The sequence below is a fragment of the Condylura cristata genome, unplaced genomic scaffold, assembly GCF_000260355.1.
Source record: "Condylura cristata isolate star-nosed mole 26May11 unplaced genomic scaffold, ConCri1.0 scaffold00027, whole genome shotgun sequence".
NCBI classification, from domain to species: domain Eukaryota; kingdom Metazoa; phylum Chordata; class Mammalia; order Eulipotyphla; family Talpidae; genus Condylura; species Condylura cristata.
In genome coordinates, this window is record NW_004567128.1 from 10,479,012 (window position 1) to 10,491,625 (window position 12,614).

Consider the following 12,614-nt stretch of genomic DNA (forward strand, 5'->3'; position numbering starts at 1 on the left):
CGCCGCCAGAGGGCGCCGTTAGAGAACGCAGCCGCGCGCCGCGCTGCCCACGCCCGGGACCGCCAGGTTCACACGGGTGCCCGGAAGAGGGGGCAGCACCCGGAAGAGGGCGCGGTCGCGGCCTCATTGGACGACGTGCTCCGGCTCACGGAGGGGGCGGGGCTTCTCCCCGCTAAAAGTCGAGCCCAGCGGTCCCGGGCTTGCGCTGCCCCAGTCGCCCAGACCGCGGAAGCTTACCAGTTGCACGCCGAGGTTCGCTAGGTCATGGTGCCAGCCTGACTGAGAAGAGGACGCTCCCGGGAGACGAATGAGGAACCACCTCCTCCTACTGTTCAAGTACAGGGGCCTGGTCCGCAAAGGGAAGAGAAGCAAAAGACGAAAATGGCTAAATTCGTGATCCGCCCGGCCACTGCTGGCGACTGCAGTGACATCTTGCGGCTGATCAAGGTAGCCGGAGGCCCGGGCTCCTCCCGGAGTGGGGGGGGCCTCCGAGTCCCGGAGCGTTGGGGTCTCAGGCAGGCCCGCCTTTCTCCGCCCACCGCCCCCAGCCAGGCCCCCGCGATGGCCTCGCCATCCTGCCCGACCTACACCGCTCCCTCTGGGTGGGCCCGGGCCTCACCCCGTTTTCTGCTTCTCTCCCTCTCTTCTATGTACGTCACCCCAGGAGCTGGCTAAATACGAATACATGGAAGAGCAAGTAGTATTAACAGAAAAAGGTAACACAACAGTGGGGGCTGGGGGATGAGTGGCCAGTGCCTGGCACCTTCCCCCAAGCCAACACTGCCCCTGCTGCCCCTTCTTGCAGATCTGCTAGAGGATGGTTTTGGAGAGCACCCCTTCTACCACTGCTTGGTTGCAGAAGTACCCAAGGAACATCGGACTCCGGAAGGTAACCGCCCACTTCCAGAAGCCAGAGACCAAGTGTTGTGTAAAACGTAGTGGCCGCTGTGTAGAGCACTGACACACAGGCCCAAGTGACTGAGCAGGTGGCCAGAAATAAGAGCCAGCCAGTGTCCAAACAACCCGAGCGGGAAAAAATAGATGCGCTGCACTTACTAGGGCAGGTTAACAGAGCTCTTTAAATAAGTGGCAGAGTGCTGTGGAGACCCGGAAGAATTTGTGCTGTTTAAATGGCCGATTGCTATGGAGACCCGGAAGAGTTAGGTATAATGTCATTAATTGTACACAGTTTCATGAATGGTTTTTGTTTGACCCTAACGTAACCTTTTTTTGTAATTGTGTTAAATCACATTTTTTTCTTTAATTTGTCCCAATCTTCAGGTTACAGTCTCTAGCTTCGCCATGTACATGGCCCTTCCGTGTACATGGATGGGCGGGGAGGTAACTAAAAGATCCTTTACACAATAAAGTAGATGATCATGATAAAATGAGGTAAGGTCCTATTATCACACACTTAAAACACGGTAGATCAGAAACTCCATTGTACTCACTTCCTGTCTGTTTGCAAAGGAAAATAAAATGGCTTGAAAGTTTAATTTGAAACCTTTGCCTCCATTTGAAATTAAGAGACTCCCCATAGGTGGGTGTCAGATGCTTTTTTACCCCTTTTTGCTGGTCCCCGATGAATGGTCAGAAGACAGAGTGAAAAGGGGAAGTTCGGGTGGGTGTTTAGTTCTTTCTAAAGTCTGTTCCCCAAGATGGAGGAAATGAGCAGAAAACATAAGGGATGATGTGCTTTTTAGAGGCATTCATGGCATGTCAATTTTATCTGGGTACCTCTGCTTCTTCTGACTTAAAACTGGGGAGAGCAAATTGAGAATGTATGAATTGGAAGGCAAGTTCTGAAATTAAACGCTGCATTTTTGGCCTCATGTTCTGACCTTAAGGAAGCAGAGTTTCTAAACTATAAATCTTTACTATTCTGAACTGCCGTGTCAATCTTATTCCCAAATCACCATACCAGCCTATGGATAGGATGTAAATAATGTGTGTGTCTAGTTTAAGACCATACCAGTTTTTGCTCTGGCAAGTAATAAAAGCATTCTCACTTCCCAAGTGTGAGATCCAGCAGATCGCAGAGTGGCCAGTCCACGGTTTTAGCTTGGCTTCAGCTGGCTCTAATGTGTGCTTTTTTGCAAATACATGTCCTGAGAACAGCAAGGTCGTGCAATGGTGGCCGAGACTGCACTAGCATAAAAGTCAAGAGACAGTTGGTTCAGTGGCTACTTATTTCTATAACACATGCATGTACATTTTTTAAAATCTAGGTTAGGCTTCTGATTGTGCAGCTACAACTTTTATGGACTGGTTTCCATCCATAGCTCATGTGACACTCTTCTTACAGGACACAGCATTGTTGGTTTTGCCATGTACTATTTTACCTACGATCCGTGGATTGGCAAACTGTTGTATCTTGAGGACTTCTTTGTGATGAGTGACTATAGAGGTGGGTTGACTTCAGGGGGGACAGTACTAAAGAGAAATCAGCACTTCGAGTCCTTAAAATGGCGTTTTAATTGGTACTTTTTTTTTAGGCTTTGGCATAGGATCAGAAATTCTGAAGAACCTAAGCCAGGTATGTCTTGGCTTTTGACATCTGAACTTGCAAAGGTCACTGGGTTATTTTGATGAGTGCTTCAAGCCTGGGTCCTGGTAAGCAGGTGAAATGTTGACCGTTTGCTTACCCTCCCTTCGAACAGGTGGCCATGAAGTGTCGATGCAGTAGCATGCACTTCTTGGTAGCAGAGTGGAATGAACCATCAATCAACTTCTACAAAAGAAGAGGGGCTTCTGACCTGTCCAGTGAGGAGGGATGGAGACTCTTCAAGATCGACAAGGAGTACCTGATAAAAATGGCAGCAGAGGAGTGAGGCATGCTGGTGTAGACATGACAGCTTCCATTCTATTTTAAAATAAATTCTCAACTTATCTTGCTTTCTATCCTATTTGTAGTGAAATAATAGAATGAGCACCCATTCCAAAGCTTTATTACCAGTGGCGTTGTTGCATGTTTGAAATGGGATCTGTTAAAGGTGGTAATCTCGAATGCGGTTTGGAGTCAGATTTCTCCTTGAATGTCTTTTGATAAACAAGGTGGTGTGATCTCAATCTATATGAAAAAAACTTCATTCTTGTGAGTCATTTAAATGTGTACAATGTACACACTGGTACTTAGAGTTGCTGTTTTGATTCTTTTTTAATAAACTACCCTTTGATTTAATTGTTTTGTGTCAGCATTTTTACTGATCTTTTATTCCTTAGGCATTTTTTCTCGCTGTTTGCAAATTAAAATGCCCAAGAAACATAACTTGATAATGTGACAATAGTTCAAACAGAGTTGTTAACCCCATATAAAGTATTTTTAGGGTCCTTAGCTGTGCTGGTGCTAACATTCTCAAAATCTGGAAAGAAGGCTGTTGAATTCCAAGGTGTTATACATAGCAACATGTTAAATAGGACATTACGTTGATGACACAACACTTGGTCTGACTATTTTCACATACTCATTAAACCAAAACCCACAGTGAATAAACTCCTTTGTTAGCAAGTAAAAGGTGGGATTCTAAAACTTTGGAAGTTGAAGAAGGAAGAGACATCTTACCCACATGACCTCGACCCATGCAAAATAGTATTCAGAAAGGAAAGTAACTTTCCTTATCTTTTTAAAGATTTATTTTTATTTATGCATACAAGAAGGGAGTGCAGGCTAGAGTGTGGGGAGGGAGGAGGCTGGGGGGCGCGAATGTGAGCTTGTTCAGCAGTCAGTGGGGAGCAGAACAGATGGGTTCACTGAAACACACTGCTGAGGGAGCAGTGGGCAAGACCCGACAGGTTTGCTGAGCCATGTGGGTCAGCTCCCTGGCCAGGAGTGCAGTGACTGACAATAGCTATCATATTGCTGGGCCTTAACCCCTTGCACCACCAGGGAGGCCCTATTTTCTTGATTTCCTGGAGCAAAAACCCCATTTTAGAGAAAATAAGCAAGAGGCCAGAGTTGGACAAAGGTCCCCAGGGGAGTTAACATGCCTGCTAATTAGCATCCAAGTTAGCTTTTGGGAGTTTGTGATTGTTGTGTTAACATAATGGGCTTCTGTGGAAAAAAAAAAAACAACAACAAACAATGCGTACTTTAAAAAGTGGGGGGGTGCCAGAATGAGGGGAAGGGCAGAAGTAAACTAAAGGGTGGGGCACCGCCACAGGAGCTTTGATGGAGGGTGAGTGAAGCGTGTGCACATACAGGGAGGCGTGAAGTTTGCCTCTAAAATTAGTTACGTAAATGACTGGCAAATCAATAAGTAATCTGAGTAAAAAAGGAAGTAAACAAAAGGTTTCTCTTGTACTAAAAATAAAGCTCAGAACAGGTATAAGGAAGTGATAGTTTTAGCTAAGGGAACTCCTTTCATCACTCACTACTTGACCTAAATTCCTAAGCCCACTAATTCCCTTGACAGTGAAAACAGTACTTGACAATAACCACTGTAGTGATCTCCAAGAATAATGTTTTCCAAAAGTCATCAGATACCAACAATACTCTGTATCTTCTATGTTCTCCAGGAAATAAGTCCTGAGCTCCTTAGTCAAGGGGATTTTCCCCTGCCTTTTAATTCAGTCTGCTACGGTGCCCTAGATGACTAGGAAGACATATAAATAAGTGTGATTCTGTATTGTATTTAGTACAAGCGAGCTTTGGGATGTTTTGGTGCCAAGAGCATGCCATGGAAACAGGCTTAAAGAGTCCTGCTCAGATTGGGGACTGAGTCCACAAAAGAGACTCTGGCGGGCCCTCCCTGGTGGCACAACGGGTTAAAGCGCAACACTATAAAGCTACTGCAGCCTCTGCAGCACGAGTTCAATCCCCGATCCCCTGTTAGGGAGGTGACCCACATGGTGCAGCAGATCTCTCCTGCCCCACCCGCTGTTTCGCTCAGCATTGTATTTCAGACAATCGGTCTGCTCTGCTCCCCACTCTGTCTCTGGTGAATCCTGCCCCCCTCACCTCTGGCCTGTACCCCAGTTCTGTATGCATAAATAAATCTTTTTTTAAAAATAAAAGAAAAAGAAATGCTGGTAAACATAAAAAGGGTTAACCAAACACAATGAGCCTTGTGGGAAAAGAAGACATTTTGAAACTGTTTTGAAAGAGAGCCTCTTTGAGGAAAACAATGACGTCCTGACTGTGGTTAAATATGTGAATAATTAGAAGAACCAAGCAAGTTACACTATAACTCTTTGTTTTCTCATCCTCCTTAGAGCTTACTTAGCCCTAAAGGCCCATTGTCATTACCAGACAAGTTTTATGAAGTGTTTTATCCACTTAAAGAAGTCCCTTAAATTTAAAATTTAGAAGCTGAAACACCACGCACCAGCCCACTGAACGTTCAGCTCAATTACAAAGAAACCTTTCAAAACAGAACTGTAAAACAAATCTGTCAAAGGTAAACTCAACAAGCAAATAAGAAAACATGTTTGGGGGAAATTCTATGAAGGAAATAATAAATGATGATAAATCTGGAAAAGAAAAAAATCCATGCAATCAACACCTCTGTAAAGATAAGCTTCCAATGACTTTTACTGAGATTTAATACCTGACATAATCACTTGGGAAGTGTTTCAGGCCTAACAATCTGCCAACTGTCGCATAAACATATTTCTGGGATTTCCCTATATGGTTTAAAAATACTGTTTGCTAAGATTAAGTCTCTTGAAAGACTTAGAAAATCAAAATTTTTGACACTAGTAAAACAGGAAGTAGCTGGGTCTGTCCACACGCAGGCTGGTGACATCCTGCTGCGTATCTGATTACCAGCCCACAGCGGAGTGGAGTCTGAGTGCCCAAAGCAAAGCCCCACATCATCTCCTGATTCCAGAGCGCAGGCTGCTAGGGCAAGAAAGCAGAGGCTTTTTTGCAGAAATGTAGAAGCCACAACTTAGAAGGAACCCAGTGATTTCTTAACGCTGTTACTGCTCCACCCCATCCTGTGAATCTCCTTTGCACTGGGTCCCCAGCACGGACTTAACTGGACGGCGCCTGTCCTTGGGCTAGTGACAGTTCCCTGTGGCAACTGGCTGTTTCCCAGCAACTGTCAGCGCTGGCCATTCTTCGGGAAAGCTGCCACCATCTTCCTACCTGGCAGGCTGAGCTGCATGTTCAAAGTCCACAGGTGGCTCTGTCTGCGCCTAGAATTCTATCTGCTCCACTGGCTTCATCTTTCTTTTCTTGCTTCATCATATCTTCCTGAAATTGTCACCTCAGGGTGAACCTGTGCTTGAGTCTCATCCCACCGCTTTGGGTTGCCAAGATTGGCTTCAAGCCAGTCAGTTGTTACCCACAGCTCTAACTGACAGGCCCACACCCTTTTTTGAGAGCCCCCACCCCCAGGCCCTCCAAACAGTGAGGTTCAGTAAATGGTTACCTGTATCTAGGCATTACCCGCAACGCTTTGTATATATTATTATCTAATTCTCACCAACACCCTATGAGATGGTACCATTATTCGTTTCTCTTTATAATGAGGAATGAAAACCCAGAGAGGTGAAGTGGCCAAAGTCGCACAACTAGTTGTGGGCATCAAGCACCGATCAAATTTCTCAAGCCCCAGAGGGCCCATTACCACATTCTCTATAGGAAAGAATGAATTTGGCATTTCTTTTCAATTATACTCCAAACAAGTATTTTCTGGCTCATTGAAATCTGTAGTTCCCACTACAGGCTACACATTAGAAAGCTTTTAAGAAATACTAATCCCGTGCTCTGAGAGTCCTAATCTAATCTTTTTTATTTTATTCTTGTGAAAGATTTAGTTATTTATGCATACAAGAACTGGGGTGTAGGCCAGAGGGGTAAGAGATTCACCACAGGCAGAATGGGGAGCAAAACAGGGAGATGGACTGAAATCCACTGCTGAGGGGAGCAGCAGGGAGACAGGAGAGGTCTGCTGTGCCATGTGGGTTGGCTCCCTGGCTAGGGATCGAACTCATGCTGCAGTGGTTGGCAGTAGCTTGATAGCACTGTGGCTTTAACCCCTGCACCATCAGGAAGTCCCTCTAATTATATTTTAATATGCATTCCAAAATGAAGCCAGGGTTGAGAGCCACGGATCTACATAAACACCTTGTAACTGAATCCCAGCTGTAATTGTGAGTCTGACAGTTTTAGTGTGTTAGCGTTGCTCACCTCGGTACACGTCATCAACAGTGAGCTCCTGAGAAGCGAAGTCATATCACACTGCATGAAGGAGAAGCTTTTGGAGAGTGTGTAGACAAAACTGGGAGAGAATTGTCTGTCACCTACTGCCTGCAGTGCTGCAAACAAAACCAAGCAGCCCAGTGGAGATACTGAGGTTCCTCGCAGGGAGCAGCTTCATTTCAGCAAGACCGCTCCCCTCATATTAAATCAGTGTCATTGATTTAAATTTCTTAAGTTTGGTAGTTTTGTTTGTATTTGATTTGTAAATATGTATTGGTTACACAGTTGTACAGCAGCTGTGAATGTAAAATGTTCACATCTGCATCTGGTTATGTGTCTATAATGGTAATAGGAGAATAATTTCAATCCCTTCTTGGGACCTGTGAGAATTGATTCCTTTAAAAGGGATCCATACTGGCCCTCCCTGGTGGCGCAGCGGGTTAAAGCACAGCACTAAGAAGCTAAAGCCACTTCCGCATGAGTTCGATTCCCGCCTGCCCCGGAAGAGACCACATGCCGCAGCAGACCTCTCCTGACCGGCCTGCTGCTCCCCTCAGCAGTGTACTTCCTCCATCTGCCTGTTCTGCTCCGCACTCTGTCTCTGGTGAAGCCCCGCGCCGCCCCTGAGCCTCTGGCCTGTACCCCAGTTCTGTATGCACAAATAAATAAATCTTTAAAAAAGGGGGGAGGGATCCATACTTGCTTCAGAATCAAATCCTACTTGGCTTCTCCCTGACTGTATGATCATTGACACAGTGTCACCTCTCAGCCTTACTTTATTTGCGAAGAAAAAAGGGGGGGTGGCAGTGAAGACTGCCTATTTAATAACATTTTAAAATACAGAAATGAGTAAAATGTAGATGGAAGTACTTATATGTAACTAATCAATAAATATCGACGTAGGTAATTAATAAATAATAAATGAAAGGCATTCAAGCTACTCAGCTTTGAGAAACGCTGCCGTGATCCTACTGTGGCATTTGGTTTGTTAAAAGGAAAGGCCAGGGCCTCCCTGGTGGTGCAAGGGGTTAAAGTGCAGCACTATGAAGCTGTCTGCAGCCACTGCAGCACAAGTTTGATCCCCGGCCAGAGAGCTGACCCACATGGCAGCCCCCTGTCTCGACCGCTGCTCCCTCAGCAGTGGTTTCAGCAAATCTGCCTGTTCTGCTCCCCACTCTGCCTCTGGTGAATCCTCTCACCCCCACCCCCCACTGTGGCCTGTACCCCAGTTCCTGTATGCATAAATAAATTCTTTTTAAAGGAAGGTCCACAGGTATCAACGCTAACACTTCATGGACTGGGTTGCAATTTGATCAGACTCAGGTCTGATTCTTTCATCAAGAATATTTCATTGATGTTTTTTCCTCTTTTATGACGTTAGCAACGAGGTCCACAGATTTATCAGGAGTTACAAAATGGTAATGTTCTATTTCTATTATTCTTTCTTCATTCATCAACTGAAACACTTCTATAAAGAGAACTTTCCCCCACTTCTGTTTCATTGCCCTGAAGTACACTTCATCCAGCAAAGGCAGGATAAAGCTTGGACCATGCTTGATTCTTCCGTTTGATTTACTAGTTTTCAAAATAATAAATTGGCTTCTCCAGCATCATCCAATTAAGCTTTTTCTCCCATTACTAAGTTATGGACTTTAAACATTTCCTTTTGTGTTAATTTTCTGCCCTGACCTTTCTTATTGAAGCTCAGATTACCCTAATTGTCTAGTGAAAGCTTCTTCAAGTTGACTTCAGAGTCCTTTGGACAAGACCTCAGAAGTCTTTGTTAGCTTCCTCGCTTTTAAGAAGTCCCAGGTTCATCTTGTGCATTTTCTACCCTAAACCAGGCATCACTAGCTAGATGATTCTGCACTTCAGAGGTTCCCAGGGAAGCAACATTTATTGGCACAAGCAGTACTCACAGCGCTCAGCCGCAGTTCAGATAATGACACAGGCCCAGCTTTTTAAACTGGGGCTCAGAGCAGCGGCCTTCACTTCCAGCCTAGCCTCGAGGACAGTTCCACCAGCTGTGAGCAAGGCTGTCAGCTCCCCCCTCCCTGCTTGTACTTCTGAACCCTTTCATCCAGCAAATCAACAACAACAAAAAGCGGTTTCAAAATAACTTGAGTCCCAAATGACAATGATCCTTGTTTGCAGAGAGGGTCCAGGGCAGCCTCGGTTTGATGGAAAGAAGTTATTTCCATTGAGTCAAAGAAACAGTTAACACCTGACTCTTCTGCATTGATGGGACTAAAAATAGACCTCACGGATGGAGTGGAAAGTGAACAGCCCCAGAGCTGCCAGGAGGACTACGTGAGATGTCAGATCCCCATGTGCGTGATGGACACTGCAAGTGCATCCTGGGACAGTGACTGTGTGGACGACCTACTGTGTGCCACGTGCTGTGAGTCACAGTTTCATGTGTCTTCAGAACAGCAGCCGGAGGGTGTCTGAAGGGTGGGGGATATACCACCCCCAAATCCACCACTTTGCCACAAGGATTATGTTAAGCTAAAGGCATTCAAAAAACAAGATACAGGAAGGGAATTCTAACCTCCCCCTTTCTTCCTAGAAAACTCCTTTATGAAAAGATGCCCTCCCTGTTCCAGGAGAAGAGAAACATTGCTCACAAGGAGTCAAAGCAGAGAGAATCCTGTACAAACAGAACTTTTAAAAAATAATCTCTTTCTTGAGCCTTCCCACATATTTTACTTTCCCATAACTGCCTGTCTTTGTTCAAGCTAGAAGAGTAGAAGCATTTAGATATTGCCACTTCTCCAAGTCGTCATTCCCTTTATGAGGGCCCCCGTCACCTAAAACTGATATTAATTAAACATGTATGGTTGTCTCCTATTGGTCTGTTTGCTATTAATTGAATTCTCAGTTCCAGGCAAAGACGCCAAGAGGGTATAGGGGATATTTTGTCTCCCCCACATAATCCAGGAGCGTGCTGGTAAACCCAGCCAGGGGTGGAAGTAGTCTTGATTTGTAGGATTTGCTCATAAACATGGTGTAAATACTTCTACCCAAGCTGATCTCAAGCTTACCCATTGCAAAATTTCTGAATATTTAGCAATAGACTGGCCCAAGTCAGTAGCAGCCAGCTTCAGCACACCCCAGAATTAGGCCCATTTTAAAGATGAGGAAACAGAGGTGGAGAGAGGTTAAGCAATTTGAATTCACTCTGTGTGTGTGCATGTGTGTGTGTGTGTGTGTGTGTGTCTACCCAGACTGCACCTCCACACAGGTCTCTCCCATACCCCTGACCTTTCTCAAGCACTTAGCCACACTCTTTGCCCTCGAATTTTCTTTATTTATGCTTTTGGCATAACAGAAGCGTTGACCTCCTTGATTGCCGATATCCTGGGAGCAAGGATCATATCCCATGGTCTTTATGCCCTCGGGCTTTGTTCCATGCATGGCACACGGTGGACACTTAATAAACATTCATTAAATAAATGGAATAAAGTAGCCTCCAATTTCAGGGGTCACTGACTCAACTCTAATGTTTTTCTTTTACCTGTAACAGGAACCCAGTTTGAGAGTCAGACTTTAATTGCAAAAAGAAAATAAAGCTAATAATTATAGAGCACTTTCTACATTCACTTGTTACACATGGATTGTGCCACTTAAATCCTTATGCATGAGAGAGATGGGGTGTAAAAGGGTGAAGCAACTTATTTCCTATTATACAACCAGAAGGCAATGGAACTGAGATCTGATCTGGGCAGCCAGATTCACCTCACAAGCCACGGCTCATTGTCTAGTGTAAGTCACCATGGCAGCCCTCAGTCGTTAACACTGGCGATGTTTTGGGGCAAAGGCTATTCCTTGCTACCTGGCAGTCTTGCTGGGCTTAGGGAAGGTGTTCAGCACAGGCCCTCCTAAGCCGCGCCACTTAAGCATGTGGGTTTGTTTTAATTCATGTTAACACTGGTTTGTAATGTATAGGTATCAGGTGACATTTTAAGTCAAAGGCACTGGAGACTGCAGACTTGAGAGAAACTTGCCTCTCCCTTAACTACTGAGGATTTAGAAGGGGGAGGAGGCCTGCTCATAATGAGACTTATTTCCAGAAATAACTTTTTATGACTCATCTGTATGACAGGGAGAACATCTAATTACCAAACATCTGCTCTTCTTATCGTCCTGTGACTTGCCCTCAACCCCTGGGGTTCCTACCCCTCTCCTTAGCTTCACCACAGCATCATGTCTCATTTCACCTTGCTGTCTTCGAACCTCTCAGGTATGTGGAGCTCCCAGACAGGCGCTATTAAACTTGGGTTTTTTTCCTCCTGTTCACCATTCTTATGTCAACTCACCCACTGAAAGGAGCTTAAGGGTAGATGAAGAACTTTCCCTCCCTGACATCAGGCTAGATGTGGAGGAGCCAGGGAACACAGGCTTCCCCCAACGCTTCTCAGCCAGCTCTGCGAGAACACCTCACTTTCCACAGCAGCCCAGCTTCAAGGCCAAACAGTTGATTAAGGAACCATCCCACTTTGCTTTCTCGTCCCTGAATTATAGATGAATTATGTTACTAGAAACAAACAAAAAATTGTTCTAAATTTCCCACACGGGCCTCTGAGGAGTTAAGAAACAAAAATCATTTTCCAGTTTCCCTGGCTTCAAGCCTGATTCCAGGACGTGATCCAACACTAATCACCATCCAAATGCCTGTCAGCGAGCCGGTCGCTATGTACTCTGGCATAGAGTACTGAGGCAGTCTTGTGCAATGTTGTTACAGCATTATGTTATAATTATAGCCCGGCCTTGTTTCCTGCACATCTCGCAGATGCTTATCCACCAACGGGGTGTTAGTTGACAATCACTCTAAACAAGCCTGGACAAAAGAAATAATAGCGGTAACCCCGAGGAACTTCTGAAAAACTATACAGCTGGTGTTCCAGAATGTTCGGCCAGTTCGATAGTCTTATAGGCTTTCCTGCTAATGTTAGGCAGCATTGCTACCTTTCCCTTTTCTACCTTTGATCTTTGTGCTTTCTGGTCTTGTCCAGAACAATGTCACTTAATTCTCCTGAATCTTAAAGCATGTAGCCTTAAAACAAGACACCAACAGGGGGAAATCCTTAAGACACGGCTCCCATCCCAATATCACCCCACCTCCCAGAGGGGCTCAAGTTGTGGTATGAGCTTGGAGGGGCTGCCTGCTAATATCCTGTCCCCAGGGAGGGGGAAGCAAGCTTTGTGCCCAAGATACCCGTGATAGGGACAGTATGGCCTCCAGCCAGACCAGCTGGAGCGCTGGGGAAATGTTCCCACAGAAATCCAGGGAAGTGCTGGGGAGAAATCTCCTGAGGGAAGGATCTAGGTGGTGGTGTCAATGTGGTTCACATTCCAGTCTATGTTTTAAGAAGTTTCCAAGCAGGTTTTAATTAACCTCAGCTGAAACTTGCTAAACAAGTTTTGCAACCCAGGTTATTGTGTTAGTATTTTTCCGGGTGTATTG

At 45.3% G+C, this 12,614-nt stretch overlaps 1 protein-coding gene across 1 annotated transcript; it reads left to right on the top strand.

The window, feature by feature from the left end:
- The first annotated feature begins 204 nt into the window (after window positions 1-204).
- On the top strand, window positions 205-3,192 carry SAT1 (spermidine/spermine N1-acetyltransferase 1). The gene is made up of 6 exons (XM_004689916.2): window positions 205-447; window positions 665-716; window positions 806-889; window positions 2,306-2,407; window positions 2,496-2,536; window positions 2,661-3,192. Exons 1-6 carry the CDS (start codon window positions 382-384, stop codon window positions 2,829-2,831), a joined length of 516 nt encoding a protein of 171 aa, XP_004689973.1. The 5' UTR covers window positions 205-381; the 3' UTR covers window positions 2,832-3,192.
- Window positions 3,193-12,614: the final 9,422 nt, after the last annotated feature.